The 23227-nt window shown below is 38.6% G+C and overlaps 1 protein-coding gene across 1 annotated transcript; it reads left to right on the top strand.

Annotated features, from left to right (window-relative positions):
- Positions 1-1421: 1421 nt before the first annotated feature.
- On the top strand, positions 1422-21836 carry plcd4a (phospholipase C, delta 4a). Its single transcript, XM_087304081.1, has 16 exons — positions 1422-1526; positions 3314-3367; positions 4264-4422; positions 7386-7614; positions 8200-8329; positions 8492-8723; positions 9142-9343; positions 9478-9622; positions 11559-11711; positions 12776-12943; positions 17019-17175; positions 17270-17386; positions 19043-19221; positions 19293-19425; positions 19959-20108; positions 20187-21836. Exons 2-16 carry the CDS (start codon positions 3328-3330, stop codon positions 20276-20278), a joined length of 2286 nt encoding a protein of 761 aa, XP_087160207.1. The 5' UTR covers positions 1422-1526; positions 3314-3327; the 3' UTR covers positions 20279-21836.
- Positions 21837-23227: the final 1391 nt, after the last annotated feature.

Genomic DNA, 23227 nt, shown 5'->3' with positions numbered 1-23227 from the left:
CCATACACTCGCATTCACACACACTCATACACTACGGCCAATTTAGCTTACCCAGTTCACCTATAGCACATGTCTGTGGACTGTTGGGGAAACCGGAGCACCTGGAGGAAAACCCACACGAACACGGGGAGAAAATGCAAACTCCACACAGAAATGCCAACTGGCCCAGCTGAGACTCAAACCAGTGACCTTCTTGCTGTGACGCGACAGGGCTAACCACTGAGCCACCCCTATATACTGTATATTCCCGTTTAAAGTATTACATTTCCTTCACATTTGATAATATACCACACGAACCCCCAGATTGTTGGATAAAATTTTCTATAGACTTATTGGTGACAACAAAGATACTATAATTATTTTAAGTAATTTTTTAAAATAATGTTAAAGATAGCATTTTCTTTGGTTCCATGTTTCTTTGAAATGTCCCAGACGAGCCCCCAAATTATAATAATGATAAATAATAATAATTCCTTTTACACTTAAAGCACATTAAACATTAGGGGGAATCTCATCTACCACCAGTGTGCAGCATCCACCTGGATGACTTAACAGCAGCCATATTGCGCCAGACCGCACATCACACATCAGCTGATTGGTGGAGACGAGACCGAGTGATGAAGCCCATTATGGTATGGGGATGGTTAGGAGCCCATGATAGACAGAGGCCAGTGGGCAGAATTGGCCAGGATCTTTTTCAAAGGTGTTCTTAACGTCCACAGAGAGTCGGGACCTCGGTTTAACTTCTCATCTGAAAAACAAAAGATTAGGATTGTGAATGCTATCAGTTATGAACTCTGACCTATCAAGCATATTTGACACTAGAGATGAATGATACATTAAAATGTATACATATTATCATTTAAAGTGTTACATTTCCTATCTACACATTCGGAAATATCCCGGACGAGCCCCCATATTGATTGATTAAATTTTGTGTAGACTTATATGTATGTATATTATATGTATGTCATCAACTATTAACTGTCAAGCTACAAAAAAGAAAATTTAATTACATGCTCAATTCAAGACAACACAAATAATGCTGAAACATTTATACATACAGTGCATTTATAGTGTTACATTTCCAATCTATGCAATTATTTTGTGCTGAGAATTCTTATGGTTGTCAGACCGCGGGAATACAACACTCCAATTACGCAATACACAGGATAGAGTTTCCACCTCAAAACTGATCTACGCTCATTTTGAACGCGTACAGGGACAAAGAGATGCACGGCAAAGCAGCCTAAAGCAACAGAAGGACCAGAATTGTTTAAACTACCAAAGACATAGAGGAGAAGGTGCAGTTTGAGGGGAACAGTTGAGTGGTGGGTGTTGTTGTGGATCTGTGGGTGTGTGTTTTTGTGCGTCATTGGGGAGGTGTGTTGTGGTATGGTCTGCTGTGGTGAGATGTGGACAGTCAGTGCGGCTCTGTTGCAGTGGAAGCCACATTACACCGGCTTCTCTTAAGTTGAGTTCTTCTTCAAAGACCAAACACAGATACGACTATGAGCCCACACAAGGTAAGTGGACCTTCAATATAATGGATTAATATTTGAATGTGTCTGTAAGGGTATCTCTTTATACCTGTTGCTTGTTTATATATGTGAAGGTAACAGTATGCAGTTCAGATCACTTACAGTTTTTTAATTAGCTGTTAATATAGTGATCATGCTTCTATTGTTGACACTTGTTGTCTTTTCATAAATTATACTGGTAGTATAATTATAAAAGTTTTAATTGTTAAGTATAATAACACCTGTAAACAAGTTAACTATGGAAACCAAGGAATTGAGAGCTATTTTTTTCAGTTAGGCATGTTTTTGTTGAAGCAATGTGTGAACATTTTGTCCGCCATGTTTAAATGACGGACAGTTGACTCATGTGAAACCTGAATCTCCCTGGCAACTTTATTACTGTGTGTTACAACACATCTTTAAGTGCGCACATGGCAAACTGGTGGTCAATTATTGTTGTTAAAGTAGCATTTATACACATTAACCCACTTTAATCATAGAGTATTTCAATAACAGGAATAGATTCCGCAGAGTTTCTCTTTGTGTGTGTTGTTTGTCTGATTTTGCATGACTGTGCGGTATTTGAGGGCAAGTGTGAGATGCTTTCACAAAGAACTGATCTGCACAGTCATTGAAGAGTCTGACACACCAGCTCTAGTGTTGATCCATGTATTAAAGTAAGTCATTCAGTGGCTTTACGCTAACAACAGCCATTCATACCATCTGAAAAGAGCTGTTTAAGAGTGTGCATGTGTTGGTTCAAAACCAATGGAATGGTGCAGTATTAGAGAAATAGACAGTTTAGTTTTGTAGAATTACATTCATTATATACATTTTTTTTTTATTCAAGTATTCTAAATGTTTTTATGTGATGTTTATATTTAAATGTCCGGTTGATGGTTGGTTACATCTGTTATTGAAAGTAACTTCTATTATTGAAAGCCAGTCATAAGTGTCAATTTTCCAAAATTGAGATTTGTGTATCGTGTAAAGCTGAATTAATACGCTTTCCATTTATGAAATGTTTTTGTTATGATGGGACAATGTTTTGAAAAGAAGTTTTTAAAGATATTAGGACAATTTTGGCCTTATTGTTTTTACAAAATATCTTCATGGAATATTTTTTTTGCTTAAAAGTAAAACCAATAATTTTACCTATACAACGTACAGTTGAAGTCAGAATAATTATAATTTCTTTTTCTTTTTTAAATGTTTTCCAAACGATGTTTACCAGAGCAAGGAAATTTTTACAGTATGTCTGATAATATTTTTTCTTCTAGAGAAATTCTCATTTATTTCGGCTAGAACAAAAGCAGCTTTTAAGTTTTATAAAACGTTTTAAGAACAAAATTATTAGCCCTTTTAAGCTATATGTTTTTTCAATAGTCTACCAAACAAAACATCGTTATACAAAAACTTGCCTAATTACCCTAACCTGCCTAGTTAACCTAATTAACCTAGTCAAGCCTTTAAATGTCCCTTTAAGCTGTATAGAAATGTCTTGAAAAAGATCTAGTCAAATATTATTGACTGTCATCATGGCAAAGATAAAATAAATCAGTTATTAGAAATGAGTCATTAAAAGTATTATGTTTAGAAATGTGCTGAAAAAATCTCTCCGTTAAACAGAAACTGGGGAAAAAAATAAACAAGGGGCTGATTATTCAGGGGGGGTAATAATTCTGACTTCAACTGTATATTCTTGTACAATATTATTCTATACTAAACTTGATGAAAAACACCCTTCTGTCAGTGTTACTCAATTTTTCTTTTCCCTCTGTATTTAAAATCAGGAGATACCTAAAAAATGACAGAACGACAGATGGCTTCTACTGAAAGGAGCCTACGTAAGTTTCATTTAAACTATGGTGAGATTTTATTTTGTTGTTCTTTACTGACTCTGTGATGTACGTGTTGCCACACTGCAAGTATAACTTAGGCCTTATATAAAATATATATTTACAGTTGGGGTTTGATAGATCTAAGCTCTAATTGTCTCTACAATCATCATAGAACTTGACAAATCTACACTTTTGGACAATGTTGCCGGGCAGAATTGCAGAGCAATGTTGCTTGGGTATTTTTCTATTAAGAATGGACAACAGTATTGTATCTGTAGCCCATTACCCTAATACGTTACCCTGTGTCTCACCCAGTTGCCCATTTATGGTATTATGTCCCAAAGTTGCCCAGCAATATTGCTTAAAAGGTTGCCCTTTGTATCATCAACATTAGAATAGTTCTGAGGTACCTACTAGGAAAGTTTGATACATTTGCTAAATGTGACTTTAGTTTTGCATGTAAAGATTAAAGACAACACTAAGTTTGAATTCAAGTTTCTCAACTAATAAAGTACAACCCTATTGAACACCACATCACAAGGAAATCATCACTTTGAATCATCTGAAAATCTATGCCAAAAACCATCTCATTTTGATTTATACCTGCCCAAACTCAGTCTTGGAGGGCCGGCGTCCTGCAGAGTTTAGCTCCAACTTGCCTCAACACACCTGCCACACACACTAAGAGCTTGATTAGCTAGCCCAGGTGTGTCCGATTGGTGTTGGATCTAAACTATGCAGGACACTGGCCCTCCAGGACCGAGTTTGGGCACCCCTGATCTATACAAACAAGTATTCATTGTCTGGTGATGTTGTGTTTATATAACGGGAACCTGGGCCATGTGCATTACCTGTCGTCTGACCTCTTCCTGCTCTTTTCATCTCCTGGACCCGCTCCTCAGGTATCCAGGCTGATGATGACCTGAAGTCCATGATTGTTGGCACAGTGATGAGAAAAATCAAGTCTCGCACATGGAAAAAGCAGCGTTACTTCAGGCTACAAGAAGACTGCATGACTATCTGGTACCAGAGCAAGAAAGCAGGAAATGCCCACTCCACCTGTAAGTAGAGCTACTATCCATTATCTCTAATTGTTAGAGATTTTATGCAAGGCAGTGCACTGCACTACAAGGACAATCCTAAAGGATCATATCATCTTCCTGGAAGGCCATCATCCTGAAGAGTTTAAAAAAAATTTTCTTCTTTTTTTTCGTGGCTCTTGGTACACCGGTTGAAGCACACTTCAGAATTTTCACTGCCAATTTTAGCCAATCATAATTAATTGCTTTGGGTCAATTTAGAATTTCTACAATCAGCACAGAGCCTCAGAGATCAAAAGAGGCTGGATTGATGTCCCCAGATCATCCTGCGGAGTTCAACTCTGAAGATAGACTTATTTAACTTAAGTGTATTTAGGGTTAAAACAAAATTCCAAGCTGAATTTCATACTGTATACAAGGTTAAGATCTTTTCTGGTCCTAAAATCAACTCTTACTCAAACTTTATGCTTTCAATTTTAAAAAGAAAAGTCTGACCCAAAACAGAACACATCTTCAGAACACGAATAAAGAAATTTTAGATGAAATTCAAGAGCTCCCTCATCTTCCTCATCATTGCTCCTGAGATGTTCAAAGTCTAGAAAAGGAACCAAAAACATAGTCCAATGTGACAACAGTAGTTCAACTGTTATTGTAAAGCTCCAAGAAGACTTTTATGCACCAATAGATTAGGGTCCATGTTTACTACGAGCAGGATAATGCTTGCATGTTGTGCCATTGACTCTAATAGCAATATGTTGTATTGCCTCTAATAAACGCAAACCTTGATTAACTGAAGAGAAAGCAAAGGCAAACAAAGTCGTTTTCACATTTTTTTTGGTGCACAAAAGTGTGCTTGGAGCTTTGTATGATTGCAGTTGAACCACAGACGTCACAAGGACTGTTCTGACAATGTTATAGTTTCCTTTTCTTGACTTTGAACATCTTGGGACCGGTGATGTCTATAAAGGATGATGTAGTGTATAAGTATGCATATGAAGAGACTGTTTCAAGAGTTCACACTTTTAGGGCGCACTCACATTAGGTACAGCTCTCCTCCTCGGCCTGCACTTACATTGCAATTTTACCTATTGGACATGAGCATGGTGACATGAAGCGCTCTCGCTCAGCAGCATAGAGATTACTTTAGTTATAATGTATTGTAGTATTTCTAATCGTTTAGTACACTTTGCCGAAGAGAACCAAAACTTGTTTTGATTATCATTTATCACTTTAATATACTATAGCCCCTTTCACACAGTGATACCGGTAAATATCTGGAAAATTTCCGGAACGACTTTACCGGTATATTTAAAAAAGCGCTGTTCACACAGGCGAGTACGTTACGGAAATTTTCCGGAAAAGAGCATTCACACATCCATTCCAAAATACCGGTAAATTCTGACATCATTCACCACAAATGAGCTTTAAACGTCTGCGCTTGTATTTGTAAACATTTGACTAAATTACAAACTCTGTGGGTGATCAATATTGTGAACAACTTTCGCAGGATCACTTTCGCATGTCGAGATGTTCATAATATGTGCGTGTGCAGGCGCTCACAGGCTGTTTCACAGGCACACACAAAGCTTGAAGGTAAACAAACAACGGCTTATCATAAGCATCTCATCGATGATTATTTACACAGTTGGCATTAAGAAGAACATATAAACGTGATCTGACTAACTTCTAGCAGCTTAATGTGTCTGGAAAAATATTCAAAGGCTTTTATTCTCATAAACCGCGCGGACGTAAATGCGCCTGACTGTTGTGATTGGTCACGTCAGCACGTTCTAGACGTGCACGCGCTTATTACAGCAATCTTCCTTCTGCATTGACACAGCGCAGCATTCCGGCAAATTGCCGGTAACGTTACAACTCCTCTTTCCGGAAAATAGCCAGAACGTATTTACCGGTATTTTCAAAAAGGACCTGTTCACACATACAACCTTTCCGGAAAATTGCTGGTCTGTATGTGTGAAAGGGGCTTATGACAGTTTACGTTCATTGAAAATTAAGAATGATTATAAATCCATTTGAAACAGTGCCCTAAAAGTGACGTCACATCTTCAGTTTCATGCTCAGGCGCGTTTTGCACTCACATTACAAGTGTACCGCGCCAAAGCCCAAGTGATCTGCGCTCTGGCACACCTCTTCCAACCAGGCCAGGGCCGGCCATCTGAACTGCACCTGAGCCCGATTCAGAGCACTCACACTTCTCAAACATATTGGGAAACGTGCCTGGGCATGGTTCTGATAGCATAGTGTGAGTGCCCCGTCAGCTGATGATTGAATATAAAGCGTGTTTGGCATGCTGTCCCAGAAGAGAGCCCTGAGCTCATAAGATCCTCAAGCCCAGCTGAGGTCTTGAAACTCCCCTGCTGTAATAGCTAGTGAACAGATAGGGATTGCTCTTAAGATATAACTACTTACTAGGAGCACTTCTCTGGTGCCGATTTGGATTAGTCAATTAACTTAAGTTATGTTTTTTTTTTTTTAATGATGGGAGGAAACCAGGGGGCCCGGGGGAAACCCACGTGAGCATGGGAAGAACATGTAAACTCAGCACAGAAATGTCGGCTGGCTTGGTAAGGACTAGAACCAGTGACATTCTTGCCGTGATGCAACAGTGCTAACCACTGGGCCATCGAGCCACCCATCTAGAAAAGGAGGAGGAGTAGGGTTGGAATGGGGGATTCTTCAAAACGAAGATGGCTGTAATATGGAACTTAGGGTATTTATGATGACTTAGGAATTGTCTGATTGGTGAATCATGAATTGGCTAATGGAGGACCAGCTGTGTTCAATCATAAGCAAGTGATCCTCTCAAAATTTGTTTATAAATAAACTTCAAGTCTCTGACCTGTATTTTTCGGGACCAACGTCTTTTGAGACGACATAAATGTGGGTCTGGGTCTTGACTCCAACTCTTAGGGTTTGCCCTAATTCATGGGTAGTTTGGTAAATGATTTTGTATGTGTGTTTAGTTTCTGTGGGTGATGTTGAGGCTGTACGGGAAGGGCACCAATCGGAGGTTCTACTCAGCATCGCCGACGAGTTTCCTCCTGACCGGTGCTTCACCCTTGTGTTTCGTGGACGACGAGGCAACTTGGACCTAGTGGCCGAATCCACAAAGGAGGCACAATCATGGATAAAAGGGATACGCAAACTCATCGATAACCTAGAGAACATGGGGCAGAGAGAGAAACTGGACCAGTATCCTTTACTGTCACCCTTTATCTGCTTGTCTATCGTTCCACCCTCTGTCCATCTTACACACACACAAAAGGTTTCGCACAGGCTAAAAGGCATTAAAGGACACTTAAATACATTGAGACAGTTTCACATCTGATATCCTTAAGATTGTCCAATATCTAATTTGACTTAGTTGGAGGTTATTCTGTAAAAACAAGATTTTTAACCTTATTGCTTAAAGGTCCTGGTACAGTAACTGCTTTGCAATGTGCAATTTTGGTCGAGGTAAGACAGAATATCAACTGAAAGATGAAGACGGTGGGGAAAATGCCAATAGCATAGTGGTTAATAGAGAGTGGTTGAGCTCACACTCATCAAATGATAAGCGTATTAAAATGGGCGGGGCATGTCAGATATTAGAGAGCATTTGATTGGTTTGAATTTTTTTGTCTTTGTTTTTGAAGCACACTAGCTTGTAGATATCCTTGGGACTAACATACTGATCTAAGATCTCTAATTTCCCACCTGAATTTAAGCATTAAACCCATTTGAAATCAGATCAGTTAGTAGAAGATGTCAGGCTTTTCCCTTAAATGGCTTTTCCAGATGGATCTGTGATTGGTTTAAAAAGGCAGACAAAAACCGAGACGGACGGATGAACTTTAAGGAGGTCAGAGATCTGTTGAAGATGATGAACGTGGACATGAACGAGCACCACGCTCTCCGTCTCTTCACGGTAACTGCACATTTATGACAAACCTACGGCTGCACTGCTGTACCTCTTTGTAGCTCGTTCCAGCCTCAGTGACCGTTTTGACACTTGACACACTTATGTCATTATTTGGCAATCCATTTCCAGCTAATTAGATTTTTTTTTGTACCTTTTCTTGTTCTGCAGATGGCGGATCGGTCTCAGTCGGGGACACTCGAGGATGATGAGTTTGTGTTGTTTTATAAGATGCTGACTCAGCGCGAGGACATCCTGCGAGTGTTTCAGGAATATTCAGCCGATGGACAGAAGCTAACGCTCAAAGATCTGAAAGATTTCTTGCGGGAGGAACAGTTACATGAGGACGGAGTTCAACAATACGCACTTAATCTCATTGAACGCTTTGAACCATCTGACACGGGTAATTTATTCGGATGAAGCACAGCTAACGAACTTGCTTGTGTATTTTCATACTTTGCCATTGTGGTTTGGGATTAAGTCCCAAAACTTTAAACTTCGCAAACTCAATAAATGGAACTTTTACATGTGAGTAGTAAACAAATAGCCAGTTAAAATGCAGAGGACATGGTTTTTACTTACAAAATGTATGAAGTTCCTACATTTTTAGAAATATATGGATAAAAAAAAGAAGAGTTTTGAGATTTGGCTTATGGAAAACAAAGAAATGTTTAACCATTTACTGCATTTTAAATGATTACCAATCCTAATTTTAGTGTCTTATTGACACTAAAAATGCAACGTCATGTCAACAAACACTGTATTTTTAATATCTTGGTCATCTACAGATGTATTAATTTAGTTTCTCTACATTCCTGTAGCGAAAATGTTACAAGCAATGACGTTTGATGGTTTCCTGATGTACCTGAGCTCATCAGAGGGCTCCATCTTCAACCCTGCAATGCTCGAACTCTACCAAGACATGTCTCAGCCTCTCTGCCATTATTTCATATCATCTTCTCATAACACATACCTACTGGAGGACCAAATCAGAGGACTTAGCAGTGTGGAAGGCTATATACGGTACACTTTTTACATGAATCTGTATCAAGTAGGCATTTCCTAACATGCATGCTTTTCCTAGTTAGTACAGGACTTTACCTCTTACAAAAGCAAATTCTCTACATTCATAAATGTGAGCTTGTGTATGTGTTTAGAGCACTGAAACGTGGCTGTCGATGTGTGGAAGTGGACTGTTGGGATGGACCAAATGGAGAGCCAATTGTCTATCATGGGCACACATTCACATCCAAGATCTTCTTCAAGGATGTTGTCACTGTGCTGGGCAACTATTCTTTTAAAGTATGTCACAACTATTGGATTTTATTTATTCTATCAGAACTATGAGTTCCAACTTATTGACAAAAAGTGGTGAAGTACACATTTATTTTAGGGTGAACTGTCCCACAGAGTATATTAGTAGCATGGTACTATTTCAATACATTTCAAAAAACTATTCAGTAGTAATGGTAGCAAGTTAACACCATGGTACTGTGATTTATGTACTGTGACAACTGAAGGAATTTAAATACTTTAGCACTGGCAAACAAAAGTCATGGTAATACCGCAGTACATTTTAAATATAATATTTCCCTAAGGTAATGATGCAATTTGTTTTTGGAAGTAACATGGTACACAAATTTTTGTATCATAGTATATACACTCACCAGTCAAATCATTAGGTACACCTTACTTGTACTGGGTTGGACCCGCTTTTGCCTTCATAACTGCCTTAATCCTTCATGGGATAGATTCAACAAGGTACCGGAAACATTCCTCAGAGATTTTGCTCCATATTGACATGATAGCATCAAGCAGTTCCTGCAGATTTGTCGGCTGCACATCCATGATGCGAATCTCTTGTTCCACCACATCTCAAAAGTGCTCTATTGGATTGAGATCTGGTGACTGTGGAAGCCATTTGAGTACAGTGAACTCATTGTCATGTTCAAGAAACCAGTCTGAGAGGATTCGCGCTTTATGACATGACACGTTATCCTGCTGGAAGTAGCCATCAGAAAATGGGTACACTGTGGTCATAAAGGGATAAACATGGTCAGCAATAACACTAGGGTAGGCTGTGGTGTACCTTATGCGCATTGTAGCCTTAGTTTCCTGTTCTTACCTGACAGGAGTGGCATCCGGTGTGGTCTTCTGCTGTAGCCCATCTGCCTCAAGGTTGGATGTGTTGTGCATTTAGAGATGCTCTTCTGCATACCTCAGTTGTAACAAGTGGCTATTTGAATTACTGTTGCCTTTCTATCTGCTTGAACCAGTCTGGCCTCTCCTCTGACCTCTGGCATCAACAAGGCATTTGCACCCACAGCCGCTCACTGGATATGTTCTCTTTTTCGGATCATTCTCTGTAAACCCTAGAGATAGTTGTATGTGAAAATCTCAGTAGATCAGCAGTTTCTGAAATACTCAGACCAGCCTGTCTGGCATCAACAACCATGCCACGTCACTAAAATCACCTCTCTTCCGAATTCTGATGCTCGGTTTGAACTGCAGCAGATCGTCTTGGCCATGTCTAGATGCCTAAATGTATTGAGTTGCTGCCATGTGATTGGCTGATTAGAAATTTGTGTTAACGAGCAGTTGGACAGGTGTACCTAATAAAGTTGCCGGTGAGTGTATACCAGTGTACTATTGTATTGTAATCTTGCCATTTGATCCTATCAGTCTACCTGTGGTACTTTCATGGTGCTTTTTTGTAAGATTGTGGTATCTACCCATAAATGTGGTATTACATAAAAACAAGGGTTCCCGCGGGTCATGTACTTTCTTTGTAAAAAAAAAGTGCCCCTTGAATTAAGACAATTATATGCACTTCCAGTGCAGCTTTGTTTTGAGCTGTGTCCTAAACAGATATGACATGACAACACTCAAGTAAAGATGTGTTTTATTTTAAGTCAGTAAAAGTAAGGGTATTTGACATTTGACACCCTGTAAAGTGGGAACCCTGGAAAATGTATTATTTTTTTAAGCTATTTTCTTCAACTTTTATCTTTTTAAACTAGGTAAAGCACTGTACTAGCATGAAGTTTGGTGTGACCGACTGGGGTCAGGTTCACTCTAAGCTATGGCACTGTGCCCTTCTGTTTGTGTGTAACGTGATCTTGGGCAGTCGACCCCTGCCTGGCAGTGCGTTAGTCGCTGCTCTGTGTCGAGTGTACCATTTCACTCCATCACTTATTCACACACACATACACATACACACTCTCTCTCCCCTCCGCAGGCATCAGAGTACCCTGTCATCCTGTCCATTGAGAACCACTGCAGTGTAGAGCAGCAGAAAATCATGGCCCAACACCTCACCCAGATCCTGGGAGACAAGCTGCTGAAAAGCACTTTAGATGGAAAGATTCCCCTCGGCCTCCCGTCCCCTGAGGTGAGCCGGAGAGCATAGATGTGCACGGTCAGTTAAACAAGTACTTCCACTTAGAAAGTACACTCAACTGGACCACTTAATGAGCGCTGCATGTCTAGTGTTAGCCATTCATCAAGACAGCAAAGATCTTGAAGTTTCCACCCCACAAGCAGACGTGTATCAGAGTTCAGAGTGCAGTCACCTTTGTAGGATACATTCACTTTCGCCGGTAGTTTAGCTAGTGTGGCAGCCATACGATCTATATTCATGTCACCCAGCCAGATTGAATTATTAAAGCTAACAATATTATTGCCTCCCTAAAAATCCAGAAGACCCTGCTGAAAAGACGAGCGTAAGGCTAGCTTCTCTGCTCTTCCTAGTGAAAATTATTGAAGAATTCGCCAATGTTATTTTAGCAGGGTCTTACCAGAAGCGGCATACCACATGCATAACATTAGCATAGCCGTTATCGGGCAAAACTTAACACCACAATATCCTGGTGAACCTAATTGACCAAGGAAATCTTGCTGACTTCAAGTCAAATTATGTGATGTTGTCTAGTTTAATTTTGACATGTCATGGGTACCAAATATGCTAGACTACACATTGCTACACAATCAATCATTGAGCGACGTCTACAACAAGCATTCTGTCATCAAGAAGCCGCATAAATTATCAATGTCCCTGTAATTGTCTAATTTGTTAGTTTACATGGTGTTTCCAGAACACACTCACTAGGCTATCAATCGTCAACATTTATCTTTGTATTGTCATGGCAGTTCTGCGATGACACATCATACGAGTACGTTGCCGTAGCTCCACAAAGCCGATTCATCAAAGCAGTCCTCTCTCTTTCATTTTACCATTTTAAAAGATGTGTATGGAAAAAGATTCTGTGCTCCTATTGGTTAATGTTACCCACATGACGGAACTTGTCCATTGATCCTTCAAAAGATATTAAACATTTTACTAATCAAATCAATGCTCTATTGCACACATTTAATTTGCCATGATGCTGCTGTACAAGTATTCCAGTAGTTGCGGATGAAAGTGTATCATCTCCATATCTGTGTGTGTGTGTGTAGGATCTGAAAGGGAAGATTCTGTTGAAAGGAAAGAAGATAGGTGGATTAGAGGATGGCATGAATGGAGTAGTGGATGACCCTTTGATGGGAGAGGTGAGCGACGAAGAGGAGGCCACTGAAATTGAGGATGAAAATCATCGCAACAACAGCATACGACACAGAAGCAAGGTACAGCGATACTTTCAAATCAGTCTAACAAAATTAAGTTTACAACTGAGCAGTTAAGCCATGCAGCGCTGTAGCCTAGAGGGTAAATATATATGGTATTGTAACAAAAAGTTGTAATTTTGAATCTTAGCATGAACTATTCTACACCACAACAAGATGCATAACATGTTACTGGAGGGCGACTGTTCCTGTAATAAGCTCAATGTAAGTCTTGGTAAATGTGCCAGCTATTTAGTAGACAACACAGTAATAATGTGGCAAATAATTGGCCATATCAAGAGTACAGTTACTTTGGTTGCTTCATGCACCAGTAGATTGTAAAATATTGACTGGAGGTTTTGTATCATGGGGAGTCTATCAGGTCTTCATCAAAGCTCTACGGTGCAGTTTCCTTGAGCAAGAGTTTCAGTCTGCCATGACTTTAACCACAAGATTCAGATCTACTTGCGTAACCCTTGCTGAACACAGTCATTTGGTTTGATCATCCATGGAAACTTCCACTTCAGGGCAGGACTGTTACTTTGTTACAACTTCACTTGAAAAAAAGACTTACCTAACCAGGTTGTCTTGTGTTGACGATAGCACAAGGAGCAACTGATCATTAGAATGAAGAGATCAACTGGGTAGTGATGGGAAGTTCGGATCGTTTTACTGACTCGGATCTTTGAGTCTTGTTCATCGAGATGAACAAATCTTTTTTCAATCATTTCGTTCATTTGGTTCAATTTGCCAAAATATTATTCAAATGTTACGAATTGCTTCCAAACACATCTACAATTCGCCCAAAAGGTTGATCACATCACAAATAAGTCATACATAGAATACTATAAGAAGGAGAAAATAATAATTCAATGTTTACCTGCTCTTTTGTCTGTGAAGGTATTGTTGTCTCTTTGCTCAGCTCACCTCTTCGTGTCTTCAAATGTCAGTGATTCGTTCACGTTACACTGACAGTCACATATAATCTTAACCAATGTACACAGTCTGAGTAGATAGGAGCCATGATGATTAGTTCACCTTTTAATTCAATCTTTTTCCGGCTCTAAACGCATATGATTCGCCCGTGAGGAACGAATGACTCAGACCCGATAGAGGACTCGAGAGATGAATGGTTTAATTCTTTTTCCGGCTCTAAACGCATATGATTGGCTTCTGCCTTTCCGCAATAAACGACTCAAAAGACTTTAAATGAACGTTACCACCTACACAAATGTGCGCAAGCGCGGATGAACGAATCACTCCCTGAGAGGACTCGTAGTTCCCGAGTCATATTGAAGATTCGTTCAAAATGAACGAATCGTTTATGAACGACCCATCACTACAACTGGGTTACATTGACTAATCATGTCAGCAATATACTCTAAGCCATGAAGAGCCTTAAAAACATACAAAACCTTGTAATAAATGCTGTATTGTATGGGTAACCAGTGCAGTTTAATTAGCACCTGAGTAATATATCCTCTCTTCTTAGGCCCAATCCCAGTTTTGTTTCCCTCACAGTCCAATGACATTTATATCGGTGAATTGAATATAGTTAATTCGCTGTAGTTTGTGTGTTTGAATGGGAGAAAATGTGTGTTTTTCTCAGCAATGGGTTGTGGCTGGGCATCTGCTGGTACAATATGTGCCAGAGTAATTGGTGGTTCATTCTGCTCTGGTGACCGATGATAAAGAAGGGAATGAGCTAAAGGAAAGTGGATGAGTAAAAGGAGCAATTTGGGGAAGGATGTATACAAACAAGAACATGCAAGAGAGAAAGTCAGAGATCGATAAGACAGAAACGCCATGGTCTTTTGCCATCTGATAGGTGGCCTTGTGCACTTGCTGGCACTGCAGTTTCCAAGTGACACTTGATTCTTTGAACTCTGGCTAGCTGCAGTCAGGGATCGCCCCTCTTGGTTTCTTCAATTCAAGATTCATTCATCTTCTAGTGGAAAAATTTGGCATACTATGTTTAGCTTTGCAATGTTTAGCTTTGATCTCTCCCTTGTCAGATAATCGGTTTAAAGGGGTGGTCCAGAATGTTATTTTTAAGGCTTGGTTGTGTTAATAAGATGCAAAGCAATGTGTGCTCATGTTTAACTTGAAGGAAATCGTGTTATTTTTTCATAAATCTCACTTTGATTATACACAGCTACTCAGCTAACATGAAAACGACTGTCATATTTCCTAGTTCCTCTAAAAGGCCCACCCTCAAGTGACTCTGATTGGTCATCATCATAATATGCTGTGATACGCCGATCGGCTTCACGTCACGCCCTGACAAGCACGCGCGTTTTGTGTAAACAGTCAGTCAGTCAGTCAGTCAGTCAACACGTGTCTGTAACGAGTGAAAATGGGATGCGGCTCCTTTAACTGTTTCTGTGCCTTTTAGTGTGTTTATGCGTGTATACGATGAAGTATTTGTAACACGAGAAGCGCATGTGCGCGGGAGAGATTTTTATTGTTCTTTTTCTCTCATGCTCGGATTAAGTTATTTTCTGTGGTGACAGAATAAAGCACAAGATGTGAGATGAGACCTTTGCGAGCCTGGATTGATTTGTTTTTGATGTTACACTCCAGTTGGGAAATCATTGCTGTATTTTTTTTAAATCAATGCGTTACAGGACGTCTTTCATGCATATGCGGAATATGCCTGTGTAAGTAACATGAATCGTTCACATATCTTTTGCGACTTTATTGTCCGAGTTGTAAAACGCATAGCATAGCTGCCTATAGAGAGAAATTCTGCCGTCTCACACAGAGAGACGCAGGTGCTGGCCAAGAGTGCGTGTATGTGTATGTGTGTGTGTGCGTTTACAGCCGTTTGATAAATATGGATTTGTAACGTTAGCTAAGTCGTTAGCGGTTACCATAATTTCCCGTTGTTTACATCTTTGCTACAACACACCGTTAAAGTTAGACACTGTACATGTCATGATCAATTTTAACAAATAAAAACACTTACAGGTCATGACTCAGAGTTCACAGCGTCTCCTTGCTCCATCTTTGAGGAGATTTTAACTGAATCCAGCACTGAACTGGGAGAGATTCTGGAAGCTGTGTTTTGTCAAATCATGCTTGCTATGTATTTTATAGTTCTCTGGAACATAATTAATATTGAACTGTAAGCACTTCTGTGTTTGGGTCGTGTCATTTGGAAGCCCAACAACAGAAACAGAACAGCTCTGTGGAAACAGCAGGATGGCATTTCTCTCTCTGCAGTAACGTTACAGCGCCTCTGGCCACGGCCTTTACCTGCGCAGTGTGGGATGCGCAATAACGAACTTTTGTGATCTCACAGGGGGCGGAAGTATTTTTTGTAGTCCCCAAAATTCGTTAATTGTAGGCGTTGCTAAGCTAACTCTGTACAAATCAAGGTCTCCCTTTGCATTAAACTTTGAATATTTTACATTCAGAGATGCTGTTTATGTTCACACAGCTACATTACACATCAACTGAAGTTTAAAATATAATATCGTAGTGGACCACCCCTTTAAGCTTAGTACTAAGTAGTACTCAAGTTGGCACATTTATTCCAAGTACCTTTACAACAGGTAAAGTCTTTCTGGATCTTGCCCAAGGGTACAATGTTAAAGAATTAACCCTTGCTGACTTTGAACACTCAACGTTTGGTTACCAGCCCAGATCTAAGGCTACAACTACCTAGGCACGTTGAATATCATGTTAAGTTGGCACAGCAGGTTGGCAACAATAAACTCAGCAGATGGTAGTGTAAGATGAAGCCAGGTTGATACCTGGCCTCATTATCCAAGGGTCGTCTGTCATGACATTGTCTAAGTAGTGCTGGGTTCAGTGGTTTAGGTAGTAGATCTAAATACCTGAAGTAAAACCTTAGTCACTTAGTCATTAAAAACCTAGCTACAAAAGTGGTTTGCTGGTCTTAAATGGCTTAAGTTGGTGTTAGCTGGATTAGCTAATTTGCCTCAAACACCTAAGCCTAGTAAAAGTGTTTGCAAACCTTTTGAATTTATCAAAACAGACCAGCCTGGCCAGTGGAAAACAAGCTAACCACTGAGCAATTCGAACTTGATTGTTTTTCCAACCTGTTAATGACTGTTTTTGTACTGTCCAGAAATCCAAACAGCGGCTGTCTAAAGAGCTGTCCGACTGTGTGGTTTACTGCAAGAGTGTCCACTTTAGCAGCTTTAAACATTCACGAAATCACTCCAAGTTTTACGAGATCTCCTCCTTCACGGAGTCTAAGGCCCGGAAGCACATAAGGGAGGCAGGTAAAGGAAACATGAGTCTGACAGCTTATAACAGCTCATCAATTATTTTTTTAGGGAATTGTATTGTCTTACTGTGTTTGTCTGTGTGCTACAGGAGCAGAGTTTGTTCTTCATAATGCCCGTCAGTTGAGTCGGGTTTACCCTAGTGGTTTGAGAACCGACTCCTCCAACTTTAACCCACAGGACTTGTGGAATGCAGGGTGCCAAATTGGTGAGCCTACCTTACATAGTAAAACAATGTTTAAACTGGGTTTTAATCATCCATGAGATTCTGGTTTAGCTATAATAATTAAGATGAATTGTTTATTCTTTCATGAAATGTCAGAATATTGATGAGCATAGCATAACTAGGTTTAAGTTTAACTAGCCTGCTTTAACCAGCCAAGCTTAACTTAACCAGGTGGTGTGCTAGTTTTTTGGCATTCAAGATGGTTAGGTTAGTTTTTTTTCATTGTATGCTGATGCAAATAAATGAATCTGGTATGAAGTTATGGGCACACACACCAAACAGCGGCATGGGAATACTGCTGTGTAGGCAATGACACCAGCATACAGTAGTGGTTTTAAACCATCCACACAATGTTTTTTAGATTACTTTATTCATAAAGTGATCTGTGCGACAGCATTTTGGATTTTGGCATTCGCTTGTACAGTGGCTGCAAAACATCTCTCAAAAAGCTTTCTACAGATGCAAACAAAAGAAAAAAAATATCTGGATGTGGACCGGCTCAGGATTTTTTTGATGAACAAAAGTTTCGTACACCGTGTGTAAACGTGTTAGACACAACATGAGGTTTATTGTAGAGATCTGCGTAGGACTAAAACTTTAATCCTGCTCCCGCCAGGTTTTATACCACACTCGACCGTTCCCGCCGTATATTCAGCCTTTGTTCACCTGCTGTCTGAATCGTGTTGTAGGTGCTTTATTGGCATGACAAATTACCGTGCATTCGTATTGGCAAAGCAGTGCATTGTTGCTGCGTACAAACAAGCACTACGGCGGATGCGCGCTCTCTCTTTTTCTCAGCAGCGCGCACTCTTTCTCTCGGGAGCACTATATTGTTAGACTGCCCACTCCCATTTAAATTACACCAGAGTTTCCAACCGCTGCCGTGTTTTATTTGAAAATTTATTCCCTCGCCGCAAGAAAATTGGTCGGTTCCCTTGGACCTCTAGTTTAATGTGCAAAAAAATTTGAATGAAAAGTGTGTGCAATGAACTTTAGACTAGGATCACTTGATTTTAAATGTCAGCATTTAACGAGCATTGCTAGCTAGTGTATCAACCCATACACACTAGTACAAAAACGTAGTACATATATATTCTAGTCTGCTGCCAAATAGGCATGGGATGATAACCGTTTTCAAGGTATACCGCGGTTTGGAAAAGTCAAGGTTTAAAAAACGCCAAAATATACTGCTTCTAAGGTATGTGAAAGATTTTTTATTATATATTTTTTTATTTTTACAACAGTACCTCAAGCAGAAAAAAAAAATCCAAAGGTGCCGTTTTAAATTGTAAAGAAATCAGTGTTTTTGTAACTAATGAAGACCCAAAATATGAAAAATCTGTCAAAAAATAGAATATATTGTTTTCAAAGGGGAAAACATTTTTTAAAAGAATATATTTTAGAGCAGTGAGCTTAATACCGTGATATCGTGAAACCCTGATATTTTTATCCAAGGTTATCATACCGTCAGAATCTTATACCGGCTCATGCCTACTGCCAAATTATCAGGTTTTTTTATTTCTTAAAAATAGAATATGTTTGAGTAAAAATTGTTATATGTAGTATATTTTACTACTAATTACAGATTGTGAAGTAAAGTTATTCAATGCTAAATGCAGCTTTCTCTTCTCTTCCCAGTTGCTCTAAACTTTCAGACAGCAGGGGTTGAGATGGACCTAAATGACGGCTTATTCAGTCAAAATGGACGTTGTGGCTACGTGTTGAAACCAGCGTTCATGCGCAACTTTGAAGAGAGGTTTGACCCCGAAAACCCTCAAAATCGAGAAGATTACAAGCCACTTAGCCTGTCCATACAGGTACAAACTGGTTCTGTGCATGTGCTAGCTTTAAATAACATATGTTTGTGCTAAACCTGTTTTCCTCTCAGGTGATCAGCGGCCAACAGCTTCCAAAAGTAAACATCAAGGAGGGCTCAATCATTGACCCCTTCGTTCGAGTGGAGATTCATGGCGTACCACTGGATCAGGCCAAGCAGGAAACCAGATACATTGACAACAACGGTCAGTTAAAACGTATAGGAGCAGAGTTGTGTCTAGACTGAGAAAGACTAGACGCAGTTAAAACAGATCGAGTTGCTTTTAAATAAACTGGAAACAAATCTTGATGATTTTAATGGACATGCATGAAGATATGCAGTGTTAAACTTGTGTGTGTGTGTATATATATATATATATATATATATATATATATATATATATATATATATATATATATATATATATACATATATACATATAAAATACATATAAATATATATATATATATATAAAAAAAATATATATATATATATATATATACATACACACATATATACATACATACATACATACATATATATATATATATATTTTGGTGTTATTTTCATTTTATGTATGTGTGTGTACTTTTGTATATAGAAAAGATGTGAGGACCGCTCTCGCAAATTCTCTCTTTATTCTTTGAAATTTTTAAATAATATAGTTTATGATATATTAGCATGGCATGCTTTGTTATTTCTTGAAATTTCACATGTACTATCCACTTGTCATTGCAGGTTTTAACCCGGTATGGTACGACACCCTTCAATTCACCATTCACGCTCCTGAATTGGCACTGGTGCGGTTTGTCGTAGAAGACTATGATAAAACCTCAAAGAACGACTTTGTGGGACAGTTCACTCTCCCTTTCACCTGTATTCAACCAGGTACGTCTCCATTCCACCAAATGCATCAAAAATTTATCCTCCCTGTTAATCCTGGGCACATTTAATTCTTCTTCACAGGATATCGTCACATTCATCTGCTTTCTAAGGACGGCACCAGCATACCTCCTTCCTCGCTATTTGTTCATATCCGGATTACAAACTTAACCTGAACGCTGAATTTGACACATGCACAAAAGAAACAGAAAATGCAACAATTTCAAGTCTTCCCAGTCAACACTTGTTTGCAGAATTTTCTAAAGTCTTAATAAATACAGTATATATATATATATATATATATATATATATATATATATATATATATATATATATATATATATATATATATATATATATAAATAAGGTAAATTTGTGTTGCTATATATTTAGTTAATCTGTACGCCAAATAATTTTTTAGCTATTTTGCTTAAGACTTGTGTGATCGTATCTAAGTGCACATTTAATAAGATGCATGTTTAGTATAGAAAGTTATACTTTGCATAAAGATAACAAAGCCTATTTTGGTTTACCGTGGATAATTATTACTTAATTTTAGAATTAAATATTATTCAGATATTTGAAATGTAATTCATATAGTTTTAAGATGTACGACAACTCTTTAAATCTTGCTTGGAACACTCCAGTTTTATGGAAATAGGCATTTTACAATGTTCTAGACCTAAACAGTTGGGTTCTACTGGTTTTTAGGTCTGGCGGGAACATTTTTAGCTTAGCTTAGCTTAGCACAATTGATCAAATCAGATTAGACCATTAGACCGTACTAAGACCAATGGACAAGGAAAAGTTGCTATTTTCTAGGCTGATATGGCTAGGAACTATACCCTCATTCCAGCGTAATAACAATAATATTGTGCCTGCTGCAGCCATGATACAGCAATTAAAGTAATTGATTATTTTACATCAGAGTGTTCCTAGACATATTGGTTTAGAAAATAGCAGCTTTGCATTTTCTGTTGATCCTAGTAAATGATGTAATTACTGTAACGTTTTGAAGCCCTTTGGTCATTTTTTGAGCAATACTCTAATGGTCTAAATGAATTCAGTGATTTATGCTAGGCTAAGCTAAAAGTGTTCTTGCCAGACCCGAACATCGACTGATTGGATTCTAAAATTGTTAATCTCAACTGTTTAACTCTAAGGGAACTGTAAAATGAAACTATTTCCAAAAAGATGTTAGTGTTCCTTTAAGTATTTGAATAAAATTGCAATGGTTTCTAAGCCGTACAACTCTATTTCAGCAGTACTTACAGTGGTGTGTGTGTTAACTGCTCCTTTGGAATAAAGCACAGAGACAATGGGCACAAGGGCTCAATTACAATCTTACTTTGACCCCGAAGCACCTCAGGGGCCAGACTCAGTTACAAGAAGAGACAGAAGGAGGGCAGTGAAAACGACCGTGTCTGATCCCACCTCCACCTACCTGGATACAGTACACCACAGTATACCATTTAAAATACATACACTCATTAATGCATCACCATTCACATAGACTGTATTAGAATGTACTGAATCGTGTCGAGTCATTTGTTAAATCAAATGTATGCTGCTGGACCAATAGTGTTATATTTTTGTATTTCTAAGCTGAGCCGGATCTGTACTTTTTGTAACATTGCTAAGTAGCTCTGTCTGTTTTGCTTGTGTATATATAATGTATGTATTTGTTTAAGCATTTGCCATATTCATTAATAAATAAAGATCATTTTGAAAGGACTTACTATGTCATTTGGCGACCCTGATTATTGTTGATGCCAATGAGAAAGTACTAACTATTGAATGGGTTTCTGATTTGTTCTGTTTTGCTGGAATTTTGGCTACTCTTTGTAAAAATTTAGCATGCTTTTAATTTAATGGATTAATTAGCCCAATGACTTGCATTGTTTTTCTTCAATACCATAGTTAAACTATGGATAGTAAAACAAGACCATCCAGTTAGTTGAAAACAATTTCTAAACATTTAAGGGCCACATATAAAAATCCTAGTGTTTTTGATTATTGTAAAGTACTTGTAATTAATCTGTTGTGGTAATTCTACAGGTGACTGAGGTAATGTTGGTTTTATATTCACACATTTTGACTTTGTCCTTAATAATATTGTTTCAATAAAGTGATCTTTGCAAATTCTAAATAGTGAAATAGCAGCCAATAACTATCAAAGTACAACACTGTTCACAGTCTAATAAATAGTGCTAATGTTGTTTTCAAGTTATACTTGCGTTTGATTTCAGACTGAATATTCAAAGTACCATGGTAAACAATATAGGGAGTGTATTACAAGTTGTTGCTGAATCAGTGTGCGAATATAAAACCAAATTTACCTCAATCTATAGGTGCCGTAACTCAACAATTACAGTAAAATAAACATTTTCCAAATAATGTAGTAGTCTAAAAACAACCAACTACTATAGTTACACCAATTTACTGTAGTAAAAACTTAAGCATACAACAGTAGTTATTATACACTTTATAAATATATGCTACAGCAGTCAATAACAGATTTTGTAAATACTATATTATATACAGCATATTACACTTTACTATAGTATGATTCAATAACAATATAGTATTTAACCTTTTATACTCTGCAGCTTTTTTATTTTGGTATTTCTGCACAAATTTTCCATATCAAAAATCTTTATTGTTACCCTACACCAGGGGTGTCCAAACTTGGTCCTGGAGGGCCGATGTCCTGCACACTTTAGTTCTAAGCGCAATTAAACACACTTGAACCAGCCAATCAAGCTCTTTCCAGGTGTACTAGATTAGTGTTTCTCAACCACATTCCTGGAGAACCACCAGCTCTGCACATTTTCTGTGTCTCCTTAACCCAGGGGTGTCCAAACTTGATCCTGGAGGGCCGGTGTCCTGCAGATTTTAGCTCCAACTAGCCTCAACACACCTGCAAGGATGTTTCTAGAAAGCCTAGTAAAAGCTTGATTAGCTTGCCCAGGTGTCTGATTGTGGTTGGAACTAAAATCTGTAGGACACCGGCCCTCCAGGATCGAGTTTGGACACCTCTGCCTTAACCAAACACAGCTCATCAACTCACTGAAATGCCTGTAATAGGTGTGACAGACAAAGGACACATCCAAAACATGCAGTGT

Source organism: Danio rerio, chromosome 22, assembly GCF_052040795.2.
Source record: "Danio rerio strain M-AB ecotype USA chromosome 22, GRCz13ab, whole genome shotgun sequence".
NCBI lineage: Eukaryota > Metazoa > Chordata > Actinopteri > Cypriniformes > Danionidae > Danio > Danio rerio.
This window is presented reverse-complemented; position numbering and strand designations above follow the sequence as displayed.

Bases quoted from the DNA above. Each gene is read 5' to 3' on its own strand.
- plcd4a (XM_087304081.1), top strand. From the start codon at position 3,328: ATGACAGAACGACAGATGGCTTCTACTGAAAGGAGCCTAC. The intron at 12,944-17,018 runs GTACAGCGATAC...TGTACTGTCCAG, and splicing joins GCATACGACACAGAAGCAAG to AAATCCAAACAGCGGCTGTC. The intron at 19,426-19,958 runs GTCAGTTAAAAC...TTGTCATTGCAG, and splicing joins CAGATACATTGACAACAACG to GTTTTAACCCGGTATGGTAC.